The 22115-nt window shown below is 46.2% G+C and overlaps 2 protein-coding genes across 3 annotated transcripts; one reads left to right on the plus strand and one right to left on the minus strand.

The window, feature by feature from the left end:
- Positions 1-999: 999 nt before the first annotated feature.
- On the minus strand, positions 1000-6500 carry NDUFB8 (NADH:ubiquinone oxidoreductase subunit B8). Of its 2 annotated transcripts, none has more exons than XM_010819796.2 (5): positions 6462-6500; positions 5983-6109; positions 4425-4524; positions 3668-3823; positions 1000-1186 (listed from the first exon to the last, which is right to left on the minus strand). In XM_010819796.2, the coding sequence occupies exons 1-5, from the start codon at positions 6484-6486 to the stop codon at positions 1094-1096; spliced, it is 501 nt and encodes a 166-aa protein (XP_010818098.1). In that variant the 5' UTR covers positions 6487-6500; the 3' UTR covers positions 1000-1093.
- A 2257-nt stretch (positions 6501-8757) lies between these two features.
- Positions 8758-17841, plus strand: HIF1AN (hypoxia inducible factor 1 subunit alpha inhibitor). The gene is given in 8 exon segments (NM_001083443.2): positions 8758-8950; positions 9212-9462; positions 12175-12323; positions 14822-14967; positions 15758-15864; positions 16278-16341; positions 16570-16680; positions 17529-17841. Coding segments are annotated over 8 exon segments (1050 nt in total). The 5' UTR covers positions 8758-8773; the 3' UTR covers positions 17574-17841.
- Positions 17842-22115: the final 4274 nt, after the last annotated feature.

Raw genomic sequence — 22115 nt, forward strand, 5'->3', positions numbered from 1 at the left:
AAAAGAGGCATTTCAGCAGACATACTCCCTGATCTCATAAACGTCTTTCACTGTCTTCACACCTCCAAAGGACCACTTATCTAATGTGAATGCACTTGCTTCCATAGATCATGCTGAATGTACACTTTTTTATGGGACAGGTTTTTAGGCAGTATCACTGTAATTTAAGAAAATGTCCCTAAAGGGAAGAAAAGAACATAAATTGGTTCTCTTTAACAGATGCATTGAGATAGACCCTTAAAAACATGGTTTTTCTCTTCCTAAGGCTATTATAGGAGCTTGGATGAATCATTAAGGTAATGAAAGCCATGCATAGGTTCAGTAATAACTCAGTGACTATCCTCTAATTCATAAATATAGGTAATGTCAACTTATAACAGTCTAGGATTCAGAAGCTGCTTTGGAATACATATTCTCTTTTTTTTAAAATGAAGTATAGTTATTTACAATGGTGTGTTTTTAATAAATACATATTCTTATGAGATACACACAAAATTAGAGGCAATCACAGCCCTAGGCCTGTCCCAGAACACCTATTTATCCTATAGTATTTTGAAACATGTAAAAGTACACTTTTTTTAGCTAACTACTATTATTACAAGTTTTTTTATGGGAAATAAATCTGTTCCAATTTGAAAAGTCAGAACACCCTGTAAATGGGGAGCTACCCGTAACTACCTGCTGCACAACTGGAACCCTCAACTACCTTTCCCAGCGAAATTAACAGACCAACATCCTCTTATGCTTCAGTTCAGTTTAGTCACTCTGTCATGTCTGACTCTTGGCAACCCCATGGACTGCAGCATGCCAGGCCTCCCTGTCCATCACCGACTCCCGGAGTCTACCTAAACTCGTGTCCATTGAGTCAGTGATGCCATCTAACCATCTCATCTTCTGTTGTCCCCTTCTCCTCCTGCCCTCAATCTTTCCCAGCATCAGGGTCTTTTCAAATGAGTTATGCTTAAGCAGTAGCTATTCCCAGAGGAAATGAGGCACAGATACCACAGCACTAAGTTTTATTAGGGATTTCATTAAAGTTAAATTTCTAGGATTGAAGGAGTCAGTTAGGGAACACAAAGCTCATGAAGCCTCCTCAGATCTCATAGTGAACCACTGGCTCAGGTTCTTTGTTGGGATCGCCGCCTCGTTCCAGGTACAGATTATTGTAAGGATACTGCTTTGGCCCCTAAGGAGAAAACACAGGTCAGCAAGAACAACATATATCCAGCCAACACCTGGCTACAGCCTACCCTGAGCAAAGAATCACACACAGTAAACAGGTACACAGTAGCTTCTGGTGAGACCCAGCTGGGCCAGAACAGCAGGGACAGCACTCTTTTTCCCAGCTCAGCCCAAGGCAGTGAGAAAGCCTAGACTGTAAGAGAAGTGGTGCCGAGAGAGAGGGAGAGAGGGAGAGAGGGAGAGGGGGAGAGGGGGAGAGGGGGAGAGGGGCAGAGGCGGAGAGGGGGAGATGGGGAGAGGGGGAGAGGGGGAGAGGGGGAGAGGGGGAGAGGGGAGAGGGGGAGAGGGAGTATACGTGTGTGTGTGTGTGTGTAAGAGAAGGGGTGCCTACAGAGAGAGAGTGTGTATAAGTGAAAGGGTGCCTACAGAGGTAGGGGGAGAGAGAGAGAGAGTGTGTGTGTGTGTATAAGAGAAGTGGTGCCTACAGTATATGTGTGTGTGACAGAGAGAGAAAGAGGAGGGAGAGGGAGGGAGAGAGAGAAAGGGAGAGCATGAGGGAAGCTTTCTAAATGAGATGATGCATCCATCCATCCCACTCTCTCGGGGTCGAGACAGACTCAATCTCCTTTAAGTCACTCAGCCTCTAATGGCTCCACCACTAAAGTGGCCTAGCAAATGAGGCGTGCAGGAGCAGCAGTGGGGTGAGCACAGAGGAAACGTGGCTTGGACGTGCTTTAGGGGCTGCTGGCTTTACCAACAAACAGCTGTCAGAGAACAGCTCAAGGGGAGGAGAAAAGGGTGATGTGCTTACAGAATTGAAAAATGGAAGAGCCACACTGCATTTCTTGCTCTCCTGAAGTGAAGTTAGTGCTCACACCAGCCCTATGTGCACTCTCCAGCCTGGGGCCCCTGGGGCTCGGTAGGAAGGCTTGTGTCCATGCACAGACATGCGCGCTACCGTTAGGACATTGCCTATCTCAGCAGAGGCAGCACTGTGCAGACAACTGGAGACACAGCAGCCTCCCGCTTTTAGTACCTTTCTCACAGTCCACCCTGTAGACTATTCCCAGGTTAATCTTTTAAAAACCTAGGCATCATTACAGCATTCTTCTGTTCAAAATCCCAACATGGCTCCCTGCTTCCTAGAGGCAGGCCAAGTCATCAATGTATTCCCAACCCTTAGCACCTTCTGTACCTGGTACATGACAGGAGCTTCATAAACATTTATTCAACTAATGCATTACTATACCATCAAGTCCACATCCCTCAGCCACGCAATAAAAGGTGCCCAACCAAACTGATCAAATGCACTTCACAATATTTCTAACACAGCAGTTTCCACACCTGATTTCCCAGCACATCAAAATTACCTGGGAACTTGTTAAATATTGATTGTAGAACCCCACTGTGGAGTTACTGAATTAGGCTCTCCAAGAGCTAAGGAATCTGACTTTTTAGCAGTTCCCCAGGTGCAGCTGGTTGTCTGAGAGCTATTTATAAACCTATTCCACTCCAGCTAACTCATTGTCCTCTTCCTCCATTCTGTTTTCTTCCCCCAAATGTTCTCTTCAACTTCTCTCCATCATCTAAACATATGTTTTAGCATCTAGCATAATCCTAACAGCACAAGCACATATATTCACTACACACATATATACACAAAACCTGTGCCAAATTCCTATGTATGTTCCAATGTTGCTCACGTCACATATCTAAATTTTCTTATCCGAATTAAATGTCCTCAAAGCTAGACAGTATATTTTCATTCTTCTTTTAGTTTATTTAAGTATAGTTGATTTACAATGTTTGTTAATTTCTGCTGTACAGCAAAGTGATTCAGTTATGTGTTAACTGAATCAATCAGTTAACTTTTTCATATTCTTTTCCATTATGCTTTATCACAGGATATTGAATATAGTTCCCTGTGCTTTATAATAGGACCTTGTTGTTTATCCATTCTATTTATACTAGTTTGCATCTGCTAATCCCAAATTCTCAATCCATCCCTTCCCCACCCCCTTCCTGGCAACAAGTCTGTTCTATACAGACAGTATATTTGCTGTGTCCTTCATGTTCTTTAAATTAACTGTCCATGCTTGTAGTAAACATTTAATTGCTTCCTATAGAAAATGCCCTTCACACCAATAAAGGATAAGCTTTCAACTTGAGATTCCTGGACTCTACCTTAAAAGATCACTTGCTGAAATACGGTGGTAAGTACAGTTCTCCAAATGGCAACTCTAAAGACTAGCTGGCTTCTTCATTCTCATTCCTCATCTAGTCCTACATAGTTTCTTCTCACTCAGACTGACCCAAGATACAGGCAAAAGCTGTGCTCTGGTACTTATTCCAGGCCAGTAGCTAATAGCTAAGGCCCTCTATAGGCCTCACCAGGAAGCCAAGCTTGGTATCGGGTAGATCTCTACTCCAGAGACTGCATTCCCTCAGGAAAGTGTGCCTGAGGGAGCACTCATCAGATACTCACCACAGGCTGGTAGGCGGGGTAAGTTTCCCCTACCCAAAACATGAACAGCATGAAGGCGACGAAGCCGAAGAGGTGCTTACACATGAGGTTCCAATTAACAGGAGTCGGGGACGTGTCCACACGGTTCCTGATATACATGTCCAGGTCCCAGTGCATCTGAGACAGAAAGGCAGATCACCGTCACATACTGCTCTTCCTGCAAAAGGCAGGCAGTCCAGAGTGATTAGAGCCTCAAACAAGACTTGAAAGGCATTCTCTTGCCCTGGGCAATATTCTGAGAGCCACATCTGAGATACTCTGGCCCACAGGACTGGATGCTGGCTTATGTCTGGGTTTGGTTGATCAGACACAGTCCCAATCATGAACATTCACAACTCAAGAGCTTCAATTATTCTCAGAAGTCCTTTACACACACACACACACACACAGGGAACCTCAGATCTCAGAGCACTTGACCCTGCTTCCTTGGGCAGAAAAACCTTAGTGTTGTTGATGTTTAGTCGCTAAGTCATGTCCGACTCTTTGTGACCCATGGGCTGTCCATGGGGTTCTCCCAGCAAGAATGCTGGAGTGGGATGCCGTGTCCTTCTTCAGGGGATTTTCCTGGATCAGGGATCAAACCTATGTCTCCTGCAGTGGCAAGCAGATTCTTCACCACTGAGCCACAGGAAAGCCCACTTGGGCAGAAAAGTGCCATCTGATCTACAGAAGACATACGGAAAAGGAAGAAAGGGCAAATGGGACATGGTTCTCTCACCGGTTCACCCCAGTTCAACCGCAGGTCTGGGTGGTCCCAGTCATACCATGGATCCCTCTCCTGCTGTGAGCGGTCAGGCAGTTTCGGATAGTCACCATACCTGAGAGACAGCAAGAACTTCTGGACACGGCTTTGAGAGCCTCCGACAATGCACAGCCTTCTCATCTCTGAGATGAGAAACCAAGTGACAAGATAATGGCCTCCCCCTAAGGACAGAGGAACTAACCTTCCAATCAAGATCTCAGTGTTTTCCTGTGGTGCACATATTGAGAAATGTTGGGTTAAAGGGCTGCTGGTAAATATCCCAAATATCCCCCCAGAAAGACTGTGGCAATTTACATTCCTACAAATGGTACAAAAGAGATTAATTTTCCTGAATGCTTTCCAGTATCAAAATTATTGTTAATAAAATATTTGCTATTTTGTTTTATTAAATCTCAATTTTTACTCACTAAGCACAGCACTAACTGCAGAAGTCCAAATTGTTATTAAAAATTCATGTCAAACTCCGAAACATTATTTAACATATGTAAGCTTTTCTTATCTTCTTTCAACAAAAAGAAAAAAAGTCACACCATGTTATAATGTTAGCAATGGAAGGGAATTTGACAATCAATCACTCTGTTTTCCTCAGTAGACAGAAAAAGAAACTGAAGTTTAGAGTCTGAACCTAAGGTTGCCCAGTTAACTGGAATAAAAACAAAAAGGTACAGATGAGAGAAGCACTGTTCCTAGCAACTGTGTTTCTCAACCACAAAATTGACACACATCTCGAAGCCTCAAACACCGTATGGGTGTGATAGGCTGGATTTTTCACCAACAAGTCCAGGTTCAACTTATACAGACTGCTACGGAGGCTGCTCTTGTCCACAACACAATAAAAGTCATAGGAAATGATGACAACTAGACATGTGTCACAGAAAGTGATTGGAAAACAACAAGACGAATAGGAGCTGCTGAAATCACCGCTGAAAGAGTGATGCTAGGGAGAAAATGAGGATGACAGTAATCAATTCAGGTAATTAACCACAGAGATGGTGTGGGGGAAAATCATCAACTGGAGCAAGAGTTAGCCATTTAACCTTTTAAAGTTGCTAAGATTTCCAAAACGCTAACAGCAACGATTAAAAAAGAGAAATATACACATATTAAGACACAGTACTCTATCTACAAATAAGGTTCTCATGACAGCAGTCCAGCTCCAGCCTGGTCACGTGCCTGGATGACACCACCTGAGCCCAGCAGATGCTCAATCTAAATGAAACCTTGCGCTCTGGATGGACCAAGGAAGGTTCCCGCTATTCAGGGGTCCTCAGGGGAGCTATTAAAACCTCAGCTTCCTCATCTGAGAAAACAGCCTGAGCCAAGGAGAAAATTAAAGTCCTCTCGACTGCAGCTGCTCACCCTTCCCCTCCCACCTCTCTCCACCGAGAAAAGCACCCACACCACTGACTCTGAGGGGTCACGAAAAGGTTCGGGGAAAAGGGTCAGAGTAGAGCCACCCACCCAGTCCGAACTTCTCCCATTACTACCCGGGTGCGAGCAGACCCTATCTCACCCCGTGCCATCATCTGGGTACGGCTCGTAGTCTTCCACCCGCATATTATACTTCTTGGCGGCGGCAGCCCGTTCTTCTGGGGTCTTGGGATAGGGTCCCGGGAGCATGTCCTTGGTAATGTGGGAGGCTGGAGGGCAGACGAGGGCAGGTCAGAAGCGACCTCATTTTTCCTGCCACTCTAAAGGCTTCAGGCTTCAAGGTCAGAGCCCGAGGCTTCGAGGGACCAGCAGACCTTCCTTCTGTTTTTGTGGATATCCCAACTCCACCTCCGCCCTTCCCCGGACTCGGCGGCCGTGGTACCCCACCAAATCCACCCTGCGCCCAACACAATAAACCTCAGGCACTCCCCCCTCCCACCCACACTGAGGCCTCGACCGTTCTAGCGGACCTGTCCGTGCACCCAGCGGCACCACGTTTCGGGCTGCCTTTTGCAGCCATCGGACTCCCAGGACCCCCGCCCTGGCCGCCGCCATCTTCACCTTCTTTCAGTTTCACCCCGCACATGCGCAAAGACCTTGTCACGGCGGCTGAGCCGGGCCAAACGCGATTAGGGAGAAAAGTGTTAAAGGTTCACTAAGGGCGGGGCTTAAACGGTGCTGGGAAGCCACACGGAAGGTCCGCGGATCTGTAGAGGCTGAGAGGCAGGGAGGAAAGGACAGAAAAACAAGCGGGTCACTGCTTTGACATTTCTGATTGTTGAGTTCCTTTTCTCCCTCTGCTGACTCAGATGCATCCCGGAATAGCGGGCACTCGGAATCTGAGTATCTTGGGTGGACAGCTGACTCGCCTCCCCCAGGACCTGTATAAATAAAATGAGCCTGTTTAATCTCATTTTTAGGGCTTCCCTTATAGCTCAGTCAGTAAAGAATCTGCCTGCAATAAAGGAGACTCGGGTTCGATTCCTGGGTCCGGAAGATCCGCTGGAGAAGGAAATGGCCACCCACTCCAGCGTTACTGCCCGGAGAATCCCATGGACAGAGGAGCCTGGCAGGCTACAGTCCATGGGGTCACAAGAGTCGGACACGACTTAGCGACTAAAGAGAGAGAATCTCTTCTCTGACTGCTTGCCTTGTTCCTCTCCTTCAGTGGCACTTCCTCTTTACATATTCAAACGTGATCATTCTTCAAATTTAGTGCTTGGTTTTGTTTGTTCATGTTTTGTTTTCCACATTAATTTTTCCTTCAGTTAGAGTAATTTTTTTCTTCACTTAGAGGCACGATGCAACACATAAATTGGCCACAAACCGGTTGTTTTGTTTCAGCCGCGCGGCTGGGGGAATCCCAATTTCTCGACTGGGAACTGAATCCGCACCCTTGGCCTTGAAAATCGAGAAGTCCCAACCACTGGACCACCAGGGAATTACCCCCCGCCCCACAAACGGTTCTTCAGTTTCAGTCCCGTGTTTACATCCGAATGTCTCAGTTACCTCAACCCAACAAATATAAAATCAGTCCTATTATTTGAACCCGCCTCAGATTTACTACGGAGAAGGCGATGGCACCCCACTCCAGTACTCTTGCCTGGAAAATCCCATGGACGGAGGAGCATGGTAGGCTGCAGTTCATAGGGTCGCGAAGAGTCGGACACGACTGATCGACTTCCCTTTCACTTTTCGCTTTCATGCATCGGAGAAGGAAATGGCAACCCACTCCAGTGTTCTTGCCTGGAGAATCCCAGGGACAGGGGAGCCTGGTGGGCTGCCGTCTATGGGGTCACACAGAGTCGGACACGACTGAAGCGACTTAGCAGCAGCAGCAGCAGCCCAACAAAAGAATGGGAGGGGCATTATTGTTCGAATATGAATGTTTTTATTTACACAAGTATGATTTGCATAATTTACAGTATATACATGCACATATTTCCAGGAACTTTTAGGGTGATTACTGTTTTGGAGTAGAATCCATTATTATAGACATTCGCAAATATATATCAGAGCAATAAAAATTGATACATACTCTTCAGTATATGAAATTTGGGGGAGAATTATAGCAACTTGCCTTCTTGCAAATGAGCAACTAATTGATGTTCAGAATGGTGGGATGACATCTGCACTCGATCAACAGCAAACCCTGATCTAATTCAGTCGAGAAACAGAGTTGGACTAAGAAAAAAATGCCTTTTAAGTAGGTGAGAGAGCAGAGAAATCAAATGGTGCCAAGCAAAAAAAGAAAAAGAGAAAACGCCTTTGATTTCGGAATTCAAGTTGCCATATATTTTTTTGCAGAGGACTTCAGATGAAACTTTGCTCAACATCTATGTATTGGACAACTGCTTTTCCTTCTGACTTCCTTAGGTGGGTCAATTTTGTGTCTCTCCCCATCTGTTAGGGTAAAATTTAATGCCTCACCAGAGGATGAGATGGTTGGATGGCATCACCGACTCGATGGACGTGAGTCTGAGTGAACTCTGGGAGTTGGTGATGGACAGGGAGGCCTGGCGTGCTGCGATTCATGGGGTCACAAAGAGTCGGACACGACTGAGCGACTGAACTGAACTGAAACTTGCCTTCTTCTTTGCCTGTTGTGTAGGCCTGGACGCACTGAGCAATAATATTTTATGAACTGGTTAGCCCAAATGATTACCCGTGCTCAGTGAAGTAATTGTCTAGTCCTAGGTCTACAGTGTAGAGCTATCGGTTACCATTAGGAGGCACTCCCCAAGGGCTCGGGCCGGCGTTCTTAGTGTCTCTGGGCCGCTCACTCTTGCCGCCTATCTCTATGGTTTCCGTTGTATTTTTCTCCGGAATAGGCGCAGCTTCCGCTTCCGGTGGGGCCGTCCCTAGCGGTAGAGATGGCGGCGACTGCAACGGAGGCCGCGTCCTCGGCCTCTGCAGAACCCCGGGAAGAGGCTGAAGGCCCTGGCCCCGCCTGGGATGAGTCCCAACTGCGCAGTTACACCTTCCCGACCCGGCCCATCCCGCGTCTGAGTCAAAGCGACCCCCGGGCGGAGGAGCTTATCGAGAATGAGGTAGGGGGCGGAGCCGCTTTCGAAGTTGGAGGGGGAAGGGACCAGGTTGGGAGGAGAGGTCAAAGGCAAGTGGTGGTAGAAGGGAGGGACCCGCTGGGCTGTGGACAAGGGGCTAAGCGGGGATGGAGAGGGAAGCAAGGAGAAATGGAACTTGCGGGGTTCATGCTAGTTAACAGAAGTTATTTTGAAGTTGGAAAATAATTGTAATCTTGGGACAAGAACCCACCAGCTCCTTGGGACAACTTGATTTTTTTCATTTAGGAGCCTGTGGTGCTGACGGACACAAATCTTGTGTATCCTGCACTAAAATGGGACCTCGAATACCTGCAAGAAAATATTGGCAACGGTGACTTCTCCGTGTACAGTGCCAGCACCCACAAGTTCTTGTACTATGATGAGAAGAAGATGGCTAATTTCCAGAACTTTAAGCCAAGGTCCAACAGGGAAGAAATGAAATTTCATGAGTTTGTTGAGAAACTGCAGGATATACAGCAGCGAGGTGGTGAAGAGAGGTAAGTTCCAAGATCATGGCTTTTTCTATTGAATCTAGGGCATCCATTTTTCTTTCCTGTATTTATTTGGGGCTGAATTTTTTAGCTTGAAGGATGATGGAATGACTAGACTTGAAGTGTGACTTTCAAATTTGTTGTTTTCATAAAGTGAGAGTCACACTTGCCTAGCAGAGTCTGGTAGGTGAATGAAATGAGTGGAGGTTTGGGTGAAAGCTATGACGAAGCTGAAGGCATATGCCCTGTTCAGAGTGAGAAGTCATTACTTAACTCTTGTTTCCATTTTGGAGTGCAGCCCCAGGGTTGCCAGATAGTCTGATCCCACCCCTCCCTGCCCCACTCCAGCCCCGAGAAGCTAGAAATCAGGATTTCCATTTTAAAACATTTTTAAGCTTTAAGTGTGGGCAGCTAATTCAAATTTTTTAAAATGCTGCCAGAGGCCAGTTTAAAACATCAGTGAATTTCCTGAGACTGCAGGTTTGCAGCCTTTGTCCTAAAATATTTGAATGGGGGCAGCACAGGCTGAAAAGTTGAATAGGTGAGGGTAGGGAGAATATTGATGTTCTGCATTGTATTGACAATAGCAAACACAGGACACCCACACACATAGGGGAGTGACTTACCTCTCCCTTTTAACTCTCTTTATGAGGACCTTCTCTTACATAGTTCTCAGACAGCATCCAGTCCTGCTTTAACTTTGCTCCTGGGGAATTGCTGTCACTGAGTACTTGATGGTGACTGACTATCTCCATCTCACATTTGGTGCCCAACCCTGGGCTTTTCTTCAGTTTCCAGCCCCATTTGTCTTTCAGACTCTGTTAGCAGTATGTGGCAGAGTGAAAGGATTTGAAATACCCACCTCCTTCCCCTCCCCCCCTTTTTTTGTTTTCCTAACTCTTAGCTATTGTCATAATGTTGGGACTTTTACCAAAAGAGTTTCCAGAATCTGAACTACAATAGATTCGTTCTTTATGTCTTATAGAGACTGTTGCAGTTGAATCCGTTCGTGCATTAATGTCCTCAAATTTACCACAGTGTGCACTGATGCACACACAAACACACACACACAACCAACATTGAGAAGAAAGATTGATTTGAATGATGCTGGTGGAGTGTAAATCTGTTGGGTGAACATATGCTCTAGAATGAGCTTGAGATAAGATATGAGTCTTTTGATTTCCCAGTCATTTTAAGGTTCTTGTTTCCCACAGTGAGAACATTTTGCCTAAATGTGAGCTAGGAGTGTAGTCTGTACCTTATGGATGACTTAAGGAAAATTTCTTTACTGTTTGCAGATTTTTCCCTACAGGCTGACTTTAGCACCAACTAACCCCATTGTATAATGATACAGGTTGTTATGATTCTGAGGTAAAGGGATACTCTTTGAGCTGTTTTGAGTATTTACTGTTAAGGTTTCAGAGGAATTGTTTAGATTCCTGTTTGGGAAGTGTTTCTGACTCTTTGAGAGTTACTTGAGAAATATTTGTATGAATATACGTACTTCATAATCTCTGGGGAGCATTCCAAGGTTGTATTCAAGTCCTGAGGGTTCCATGTCCCCACACAGGTAGCTCTCTCCAAGTTAGCAAGATTTTTAATTAGGGTTGCTTTAAACATCATGGTTATCATCAGGCACTGAGATACCTTTGAGCCTTTTGAAATAATGTTCTCAGCACCATTACTTTTTTTCCTTCATGTTTGCCGCCTAAATAATATTTCTTTGGGGACTTGAGCAACTGTGTTTGGGTTTTCATATGTATTAAGTAATTTCTTACCTTCCTCAGGCGTCTTAGGGGCCCTGAGTCTGCAGAAAGCTTAGTGAGGTTTCTTCCTTCAGCTCCAGATGGCTGCTATAGATAGGTGGCTGAATCAGTTAAGATAAACTAGGCTTCATTCCAGGACTCAGCAATGTGAAGCAACAAAGGTTTATTTTTCACACATGCTACATGTCCATCTTAGGTCACCTGGAGGCTCTGCTCTTAGGTCATCTTTTCCACTTTGGGACCTAGATCGCTCCAGCAGTTGCTATCTGAAACTTTGCAGTTGCTGTGGCAGAGGGAAAGTAATGTGGTGGTAATGTGTACTGGTTCTTAAAGTTTGGAAGCAGCACCAGTCACTTCTGTGGACAGCTTGGTGGCCAAAGAAGTTAAATAAGGAAGCCTTACTTGAAGGAGGTGCAGAAGAATAACTCTCACAAGGAGGGAATATGATCTGCCACAATGGCTGTTGGAGGCCAAAGGAGACCTCTCAGGCCCTGAGAGTTTCTGGAACAGGCTGAATCATTATTCTAGGGTTCCTAGTGGGCTGCCATCTCTGGGGTTACACAGAGTTGGACACGACTGAAGCCACTTAGCAGCAGTAGCACCAGCAGCATGGGTAGGCTTTGAGGAATCTATGAAATTAAATGAAAGTTCGGTGTATGAGCATTTTTATGGGGAACCTCCCTTGGGTACTTTTTTCCCCTCTTAGATTCATGAACGATTCATAATGTGACCCAGAAAAGCCAAGAATCACTTCTTTAAAATACAAAATTTGATGTTGAACAGAGCTCAAAGAAGGATAGGAGAGGATTCAGCTCTGTGAGAGTCCCATGACTGCAGCTGTTTTTGTTAGAAATGTTGGTGTGGGCTTGGGTTTGAATTTCCAGGTGTAGGGAGGCCATGCCACAGACAGTGTGTACATGCACTAATCGGATTTTCTTTTTGGGGAACATAGGTTGTATCTACAGCAAACACTCAATGATACTGTGGGCAGGAAGATTGTCATGGACTTCTTGGGTTTTAACTGGAACTGGATTAATAAGCAACAGGGAAAGCGTGGCTGGGGGCAGCTGACCTCTAACCTGCTGCTTATCGGCATGGAAGGTAAGAAATCTTTCAGAAAGCAGCACGACTTGGGGTCACATGAACTGATTTCTAATCCTTTCCCACCACTTACTCGATCCATGACTTTAAACAAGTCATGTAACTTTCTTAAGCCTCAGTCTCCTCATTTGTAAAACAGACACGGTAATACCTTAAAATTGACTATGAAGGTTCAATGAGATTAATATATGTTACATGTTTAAAATAGCTTCAGGTACTCTAAAAAGAAAGTTCCCTTTTCCCTTCTTCAGCTGCTTTGTGAATACATATACTCAGTTACTGGAGATCTCTCTAAAATTCTGCTGTTTTCTGTTGGATATGTCTGCAGATTTTTATCCTAGTAGAAGAAAAATATTTTTCCAATATAAATTGAACTTATCTTTTGAACAGATAATATATTTTTGGGGTTAAATTCAAAAGGTATAAATAGGTATGTAGTAATAAATCTCTCTTACACTCCAGTTTCCCAGCCTCTCAGTTTCCATCCCTCCCTGGAGGCACCAAATGTTGTTAGCTGCTTCTGTATCCTGCTAGAGGATTTTACACGTATATAAGCAAATACTTGAATACTACTTTTTTTTTTTTTAATTAAAAAGAGACACCTTTAAACTCCAGTGAGGAGAAAGAAAGCTACTTACCAACCAGGGTCATTGTGTCAATTCTGTCACTAGCTCAGTGCCGGCTCCTAGTAGAGGTCCTTAGTAAATGGTTAGTAAATTGAGTTGAACAAGGAAGCGGAGTAATGACTCATTATCAGTCACCACCAGGCTCTGGAGTCTCTTCTTCCCCTTTGATTGTCTTTTCTCCAGATTTGTATCTTTTACCACTAGTATTAATGAAAGCTTCTAGTATTGCAGCTAATGAATTGTCCCTTAGCCTGCCCCTTTGAAGCCAACTCTCGGTTGACCCACCAGGAGCCAGTTCTTGTTAACTTGACTCTGAATTTGTATGTTGCCTTTCTATCCTGTAGTAGAGGGCAAGGAAGTAGATCCAGCAGGCAGAGACGAGAGAACAAGTCTTCTTCAGGGATGCACATGGACTCTGCACCTAGTAAAGTGGCTGTCTTGGCCCACTCAGGCAGACTGGGGAATGTTTTCTAAACTCCATGCCTTGCAGAGGGCCTTTGAGCTCTTAAGGACTGTGCAGAGAAACAGTGGGGCTCTTTATAACTGTCAGATGCAGCCCCAGTTATAAAGAGGAGCATGCATACACAAGGGCAGATAATTCAAGATGGCATTTTAGATAATTTGCATTATTCGGTGTACGCAACACTCTTCAGGAATTTGTTATGCTCCCCCTGCCCCCACGAGAATCAACAGCTCCAGTGTTGATCTAAAGAAGTGTTGCAGTCCAACAGGTGTGTTGAAGTGGGAGCAAAGGTTGAGAATCTTTGAGCTCCAGAAAGTGTTAGTCACTCAGTTGTGTCCGACTCTTTGCAACCCTATGGGCAGTAGCCCACCAGGTTCCTCTATCCGTGGAATTCTTCAAGCAAAATTACTGGAGTGGGTAGCCATCCCCTTCTCCAGGGGATTTTCCTGACCTAGGGATTGAACCCGCGTCTTCTGCATTGCAGGCAGATTCTTTACTGTCTAAGCCACCAGGAAAATCCCTGGTGAGCTCCAGAAGAGCTACCCAAAGTAAGTACATATATACAACTTAAAATGACTGGTTAACTGCATCAAAGAAGAGCATGCATGCATTGCTGATACCATCATTTCAACTGTTTCTAACTCTTCCTCATGTTTCCCTTGAGTTTGTGCCATTGTCAAGAGTTCAAGTGCAAGTTCCCACTAGCTGTCTGAAAGTAGACCATCCCTGTGAAACCTTCTATAAGCCAAGATGATGTAAAACAAAGAAGCAGTTATCCTAGGGCACATCTTGCTAACGGATGCACAAAGTAAATAGAGAGAAAGCACAGATGCTCACACAATCAGAGCTGTCGTGGCTTGATGCTGAGTGTAGTTTCTAGGGGAGGAGGTTGGCAGTGCTACTCTTACTGCTCGTGCTCACTGCCTCTGTAATGGCTCACTCCAGAGCAAACTCTGAGTGATACTTCTGCCTTTTTCTTTGTAAAAATGAAAATTCTCTTTGAATTTCTTTCAGTTAGCAAAATAGGTGTAAATATAGGTCTCCTGTAAAAGCAAAGTGATATAAAGCGAACTTCTGAAAAGCAGGGCATAGCTGTATGGAGTGTATTTTGTCATGCTTGTATCATTTTGATGTGCAGTTGTATACAGTAAGGGCAGCAGCTGTCATATAAGGAAGTCTATTCTGCTGATTGATGGTGAACCCTTAGCCAGTGATGTTTGCTACTAGACCTATCACCTATTAAAAGTGTAACACCTAATTGAATGAGAGTTGTGATTATAGTCTCCCTGATTTTGATTTGGACCCTTTTGCTGAGGGGGCAGACTGGGTTTCTCTGTAACACTGAAGCCTGTGTTCCATCCTGTGCAGTAGAGCTACTGTCTTGAATAAGAATGTCTTTTTTCCTACAGGAAATGTGACACCTGCTCACTATGATGAGCAACAGAACTTCTTTGCTCAGATAAAAGGCCACAAGCGATGCATTTTGTTCCCTCCGGATCAGTTTGAGTGCCTCTACCCGTATCCTGTTCACCATCCCTGTGACAGACAGAGCCAGGTGAGCTTGCGTGATCCGAGGAGGGTATAGAACTCCTTAGAGATCCAAGATGGGCATGGGTCCCCCTTCTCTGTGGCAGTATGCCAGGTTTGGATAAACTCAGAGGACAGTTTCACAATGTAGCTTACGTATTCCTGGCCCCTGTGGTGGTCCCCAGATGGTCCGGGCAAAGCCCTCACTGATGCTGGTGGGCTCTAGTTATTCTATTTGATTGGATTATAAATTCATGAAACAAAATGTGTATGTCTCCATTAGATTTTATGATTGTTTACTTTTGTCACAGATGCTACTTTTTGATAAAGAGAAGGATGAATAGAATTGAGATATGTCACTTAAGGTCTTTTCTGGATCTCAGTGAGGTATGTAGTTGACTTTGTGGCCAACCAGAGAGCTCCTCTTCTTCCTTGAGGAGAAAGCTGCTTAGCTGCCTTGTGTAGGAGTCTTTGCTGGTTCGAATATGTGTTTGGGAGAAAGTTTCTGAAAGTTTGGCTGAAAGATGAGTCCTAATTCCTCAAATCTGCAGGCCATGAGTAGGTTTCTGACCTGTAAACCTCGATGATTGGCTTTTGACCTCAGGATCACAAGGCCTAGTATTCATTTAGCATTCAGCAGTGCCCATCTTCTTATGTCATTCTCTGGGAGAGTTTGCGTATGTTTAATGTGTGTTGTGTCTTTTGCTGGATTAAAAAAAATAATTCTCAAGACTTTTTAAGGGATCTTTCTTGATTACCAAAGTAACAGATAAAAATTTGGTGATTGACTGATTTTTTTTTCCTCTTGAACCTCTCAGGTGGACTTTGACAATCCTGACTACGAGAGGTTTCCCAATTTCCAGAACGTGGTTGGTTACGAAACAGTGGTTGGCCCCGGTGATGTTCTTTACATCCCAATGTACTGGTGAGGACGGGGCTAGACTGGGGGCTTCTGGGGAGCTTTCTTTCCCATTCCCTGGAAAGCCTTATCCATGTCACTTCTTTTGAGTTGTGGCAGGATTGGACTTAATGTGATGTACAGGAAGGTTGGCATATCCGGATGATGAGCGTACTTAACCCGGGGGAAATGATAACATTGTTTCTAGACAAGATAACAGTTCCTCTGGTCCAAAGAGGCCCCAGAGGCTTGAGGCTTGGCTCTTTGGTATTTGAAGACCAAACACCACTCCCTTTAGCTCCAGGGTGTGTTTAATAGGATGAGTGTGAAGATACTGTTTTCCTTATATAGGACAGCTATATAAGGACTTCCTAGTTTCAGAGGAACCATCCCTCTGAAAAGTACTGGTGGCAAACAGCAACCTGTTTGTTTTCTTGCAGGTGGCATCACATAGAGTCATTACTAAATGGGGGGATAACCATCACTGTGAACTTCTGGTATAAGGTGACTATGGTTTTTTGTTCTAGATGGGAGTGGGGTGAGGTAGGTGTGATGAATTATTTGGGGGTGGGGCAGGGAGGTTGGCTGTCTCTGGAAGTGATTGCCGGGTCTTTGGGGGAGATGAAGAGGGTTGGGGTTGAACTGGGTTTCTTAAGAGAGGATGGTGCTTGGTATAGTGCATGACACTGAAGCCTGCTAAAGACATTTCCTGAGCTGCTGCTTCCTTTGCAGGGGGCCCCAACTCCTAAGAGAATTGAATATCCTCTCAAAGCCCATCAGAAAGTGGCCATAATGAGAAACATTGAGAAGATGCTTGGAGAGGCCTTGGGGAACCCACAAGAGGTATGTGGCTGCCCCAAAGTGGTACTCCTGTGACTCTGGGCAGAGTGACCAGGGAAAGTCAGGGTTGGTGTCATGTTCTCTGTAGCTCGTCTGTTTCAGTATCTGTTGTCCTCTCTCTTCATAGAGGTTATGGATATGTTCAGAAAATTCTAATTTTTTGGTGAGAGCTGGGCTTGACTGGCGGATCAATTATAATCTGTTCCATGCTAGTAGTAATGTTCCTCATGGGGCTTGTGTGCCAGCTGGGGACCCCTGAGGGGATTCTTCTGGAACGGAAAGCGAGCAGTAAAGCATCTTCTCGCATGCTCCCAGCTGTGCCAAGGCTGCTCTAGGTAATGTTGAGACCTGCTTCCCACACAGGTGTGCCAGTGGCCCATTGCATAAATGGGGGAGATTTGTATTTGTGATGCTCTTTACCTCTGTCCTGTGGATAGCCTGTGCATCCATAGCACCTGTGGGGAGAGAGCACCAGCCCCAACTGCAAGTGATCCTTTCAGGATAAAGAAGCATTTAAGATTCTTAAGACACATTTACGAAACACGCAGATAGACACTCTGAGGTGTCTGGGGAGTGTTAGCTCCTCTGACCGTCTGTCTGTCAGTTTGGTGCTGCTTACGTGTATAGGGTGTTGTGATAGGGAAAGTAATCCAACATGGACCCAGAGGAGGGGACCATGCCCCAGAATACTGGGTTGACCTCCAAGAAGAGAGTTGATTAGAGGGTTTACAAGATTGAACGAAAGCCTTGTCCTTGCCCTTGGCTGGACGTTGATGTCTCCAGACACACCCCGTCCTGCTCTGGGGCTAGAGGACAGACAGTTCTGACTGGCTCCCCATGTCTTTCCACAGGTGGGGCCCTTGTTGAACACAATGATCAAGGGCCGATACAACTAGCCTGCCAGGAGTCAAGGCCTCCTGCCAGGTGACTGCTAGCCCGTCCACACCGCTTCATTGATGAGGACAGGAGACTCCAAGCGCTAGTATTGCACGCTGCACTTAATGGACTGGACTCTTGCCATGGCCCTGGAGGCAGGTGTTTGGGGCAAGGCAGGGTGGTTGGCACTCCACTCCCATTCGGAGGGACTTCTTACCCTTGCCTCTGTGCCCCAGCACCTTCCCTCTCTGCCCCCTAAAGTCCTGCATTCAGTGTGTGGAGTCCCCAGCTGCTGGTTGTCATCATGTCTGTGTGTTGGTCTGTCAACCTCGGGGTGTGTGTGCGTGTGTGTGCCTGCACACGCGTGTATGTGTTTCTTCCTCACTCCCTCCTTCTGGGTCAGGATGCCACTTCTGGCTCTCAGCTCTGTCTCCTGCAACCTCAGTGCCTCAGCCTGAGAGAGAGGAGATGCTCTCGGATGCCCCCACATCTGGGCTCCAGGGCCACAGCTGTCCTGTCCGTGAGGTCAGTCTGCCCCCTCCCAGTTTTTACAGAGTGAGGCTCTAGGCTGGTAGGAACACTACGGGACTCTAATGGGAGAGAGAGGGAGGGGGAGGCTTCCCTCTGAGAGCCTCAGTAGCTTCCTCGGAGAGCGAATTAGGCAGGGTTCCAACTTGGACCTTCAAGCTCAAGCCATACACAGAAAAGCACCTTGGGACAAAGGAACCAAGGATTGTGCGAAACGTCCAAATTACAGGAGTTTTTACATACAGCTGCTTTCTTTCAGCACCAGCTCTTGCTCTCTGTCCTGGGTGCCAGGGGAGTCCTCCAGCAGTGGCTTCTGTAGGTTCTAAGGGTGCAGGCCTCTTGGGGATATGTGTGTGTGCATGTGTCTACACTGGCCTGCCTCTCTGCTGACCAAGTTTCTACTGCTTAACCTTGTCCAGTGGAGCATGCAGCGGGAACTCCAAGGCAATACTGCCTGAGCTGGTCTAAAGCTTTTAAACTCATTTTTAGCCATTGGATGTTTGTCAGGCCTCACTGCAACAACCTGCCTGAGACCGACTGGCTAGAGCCTTCAGATCCTACGACCCTCCCTGCCCAGGCCAAGTCCTCGGCTACGTCTATGGAGCTTCCTGGCACAAGTAGACTAAGTGGGGTCAAGCTGAGGCAGCTAACTCACCACCTGTCATCCACCTCATGGCAAGGGCAGAAATGTAGCCTTGCCTCTTGAAGCCAGCACCTCTGCCAGACCCCACTGTAATGTTCCACAAACACCTTCAGAAGTCAGGGCAACTGGTGGAGCATGGAGTGGAATTTCTTTTCTGTTCATAGTTACTTGTGGGAACCACTCTCAGGGCTGCAGCTCACAGCTGGGTCACTGGGCACTGCACAACTCAAAGGGCTCGTGTGGTGAAAGTGGGGCCCTTGGAATCGGCAGTGTGGGAGCCCTGCGTCCTGTCGCCTCCACTCCCATCTCCACGCGCCTTCTCTCTGGAAGGAAAAAGGACTTGGAAGTCTCTGGGTTCATTTTTTTCCTTTTTTTTTTTTTTGCCAAAGGTTTACTTCCAGTGTCTGAGCTGTGGCTCTCACCCCCAGAGCTCAATTTATAGTTAACAGCGCACTGATGGACTGAGAGGATGCGCGTGTGTGTGCATGAGCGCACCTGTGTGTATTCTGGGGTGGGGTGTTTATTTTTAGTACCCCATGCTGGGGTTCTCTGATGCAGTGTGGGTGTTCAAACACGGTACCTTCTAAAGTGTAGTTCTTTTAAATATAGCCAATGCTGGAAAATGTGACCGCAGTGGTCTCCATCCCTCCATCTCTTTTGGGAAAAAGGAACGCAGCAAAGAAAACAGGACAGAGGAAGGATAAATTGATCACATTCACATTTTGAAATACAGCACATTCTTTTCATTCTCCTCAGCATGTCTGCAGCCTTCCTGGCTCATTCCTCAAAGATGTGGGTGATGGCTTGGTCCTCTCAGCTGATCGTCTCTGGGTGCTGTGCCCACCCATGTCTGACCAAGGTGGAGGGGCCTTCACAGGTTGGGTTCTGATTCTTGGGTAATACAACAGGGACCCCTGACTATTAAGACACCTAATGTCAAGTGCTTTTGTCTTTGTTCCTCACTGTCCTGCAAGGTAGGTATTTTCATTTTACAGCTCAAGAGTAAGTGATTGGTGGCAATCAGGATTCCAACCTAGTACTATTTGGCTACAAAGCCCCTGCTGTGCTTCTCTAGAAAACTGTTGATTCTCCTACTGTACTTCCTCTAAACTACAGGCCTTGCTCAGATCTCACCCACTGGGCAGTATCTAGTACAGACAGGCTTAGCCCAAAAGAATACAGCTCAGGGTAAAAGCTATTCTGGGCTCCAGCAAACACTTCTTGGGGAAAATGCCAGGAAGCCATACTATGGAGTTAAAAGAGTTCTGAAATGAGTTACAGGGAAACAGTTCTGGATCCCATTGATTACGTGTATGTCCTTGAATAGGTCCGGTCACTTCTCCCAGCGTGCTTGTGCACGTGGAGCATTGAAGATCTAGGTCTGGAAGTTCACTGAGAACTGTAATTCATGTTCTGCTGCCTGCATTTTCCCTGATGAAAAGATTGAGGCCCTTCCTTTCACATAGCTAGGCTAGGGCTGTTCAGGCAAAAATTCTGCTTGTTGCAGAGGAAGCGTCTCTGCCCTATTGCTTAACACCTATCCTAACTAGCAGCATGAGGGCAGACATAAGAAGGAAAGGTGGGCGTTTGGGCCTGTATAGAGGTCAGCCATGTTGCATGCTCCTATTTTTAAACCAGCAGGTACAGAGGAAACTACTCTCTCGTGAAGTCTAATATTTGTTGGGGGGTTGGAGTTGGGGGATGGAGGAGGGGCTGTTCTGGGCATCAGTTGAGCAGATGCCCAGGATGCCTGGGGGAGACCAGCTTCTCCTACAAATCAGAGCTCTAAATTACAAGGTTTTTACCAACACGAACAGTTGGGGGAAGTCGTCTGCTCTCATTTGCGTAATGGTTTCTGTCACTGGTGATTAGACACAGGATGAAGGAAAAGAAATTTGACAATTAGGAATGAGCAATCATTAATCTGAATCTGTTAGGAGACAGAGAGGGGAAGGATCCTTATCAATGGCCAACCCAATGTGACGAGACCCTCCCTCTGTCCCCCAGAGACTCTTGGGCCACATACCCTTTCATTGTTTCCTCCACAGGCTGAGCTGTTATCTCTCAACAAGGCTGGGTGGGCCCCTTCCCCAGGCTGAGGTAGATACAGGAACAGACATCTAGAGCTGACAAGGAGTGTCAAAGAGTGTCAAACGCAAGCGATAGGGCAAAGAATAGCAATAGAATGGTTTTGACATGTGTTTCTTGTTTGTGGAAAATGTTTTTGTAATCAACACTACAGATACCCCACCTATGACAAGAATTTGTTAGATTCCAACACCGAAGGATGTGGAGAAAACCTGCTCTTTTATCCTCCCGGAGCCTCTCTAGTTGGAGAGGAAAGCACACGAAATACCCAGAGGTTATGAAGCCATGTGTCATGCACCCTGTGAGGACAAGATTAGAGGCTGTTGAGAGAGGAAGAAGATGAGTGGAGAGCAAAGCTCAACCTCCGGGCTCCTCCTGGTGCTTGGGCTCATCAGGGAGCACGCTTCACCCTGGGCCTTCCCCCTCACATATCATTGCGGCTGTAGTTACGTGGAAGGCCCTGATGTGTGAGCAGGTGACGAGATGAACTAACAGGCTGAGTATTAAAGTGTGAAGAGCCCCTACTTGGATCTTATGTCTCCATGTCACCTTGTCTCATCCTTCTGATTCTTCGAAGATCATGGACAGTATTTGCATCAGTTGTTATTTCTCAGTTTTGTGACTTACATGTTGGTGGTTCCTTAGGTCAGAGGCTTCCTCAGGGATTGGAGGCAGGGATGGCAGAGTTGGTGGTTCGTTGTCTCCTTAGAGTGGGAGCTTCCTGTGGATAGGACTGTCTCTCCCCTTGGTAACTTCCCTACCTCTGGGTCTTCTACCGTTCAAAATCCAATGCAGAGGTCAGTAGGACTGCAAAGAGGGGTCCTCAGTGGTCAGTTTTACCCAAACAAGTTGGATATAGGGATACACCTAAGAAATGCTTGTAGACTTCCAGACGCCCTGGCCTTTCTGCCCGTGTCATCTTCCCTTTTTCTGGTATCTCTGGTGCTTCCATCCAGCCCCAGCCCGCTTCTCTGGTATCCTCTCAAATTGCCTGCTCTAAAGAGATATTCCAGCTTCCTTTTCCAGAGTACCCCTTCCCCCAGTTTCTCCTACTTGTCCTCTCCCTGCCTAGTCTCTGCAGCAGCCCCGTCACCAAGGTCCTTTTTGTAAACAGTCACTTTCGCAGAAGGTCCCTGGCTGAGGTGTTTGGATTGACTTTCTCTAGGGTCCCTTCATCTTCCGTTTCTGGTCTGCAGTAGTTTTGTGTACCTGTTGTGTACCTGCTCTGTTCTCTTGCCATCCAGTCCTTAGTCATGTCTGCACATCCTGGTTTGGCTTTGCTCACTCTGGGAGCCCTTTCTGC

This window comes from Bos taurus, chromosome 26, assembly GCF_002263795.3.
Source record: "Bos taurus isolate L1 Dominette 01449 registration number 42190680 breed Hereford chromosome 26, ARS-UCD2.0, whole genome shotgun sequence".
Lineage (NCBI taxonomy): Eukaryota > Metazoa > Chordata > Mammalia > Artiodactyla > Bovidae > Bos > Bos taurus.

What these genes read in the sequence shown, in the direction of transcription:
- NDUFB8 (XM_010819796.2), bottom strand. Translation starts at nt 6,486, where the DNA reads ATGTGCGGGGTGAAACTGAAAGAAG. An exon ending in TACCCAGATGATGGCACGGG is followed by an intron (nt 4,525 to 5,982) that starts GTGAGATAGGGT and finishes GCTGTCTCTCAG; the next exon opens with GTATGGTGACTATCCGAAAC. An exon ending in GGTTGAACTGGGGTGAACCG is followed by an intron (nt 3,824 to 4,424) that starts GTGAGAGAACCA and finishes TTTCTGTCTCAG; the next exon opens with ATGCACTGGGACCTGGACAT.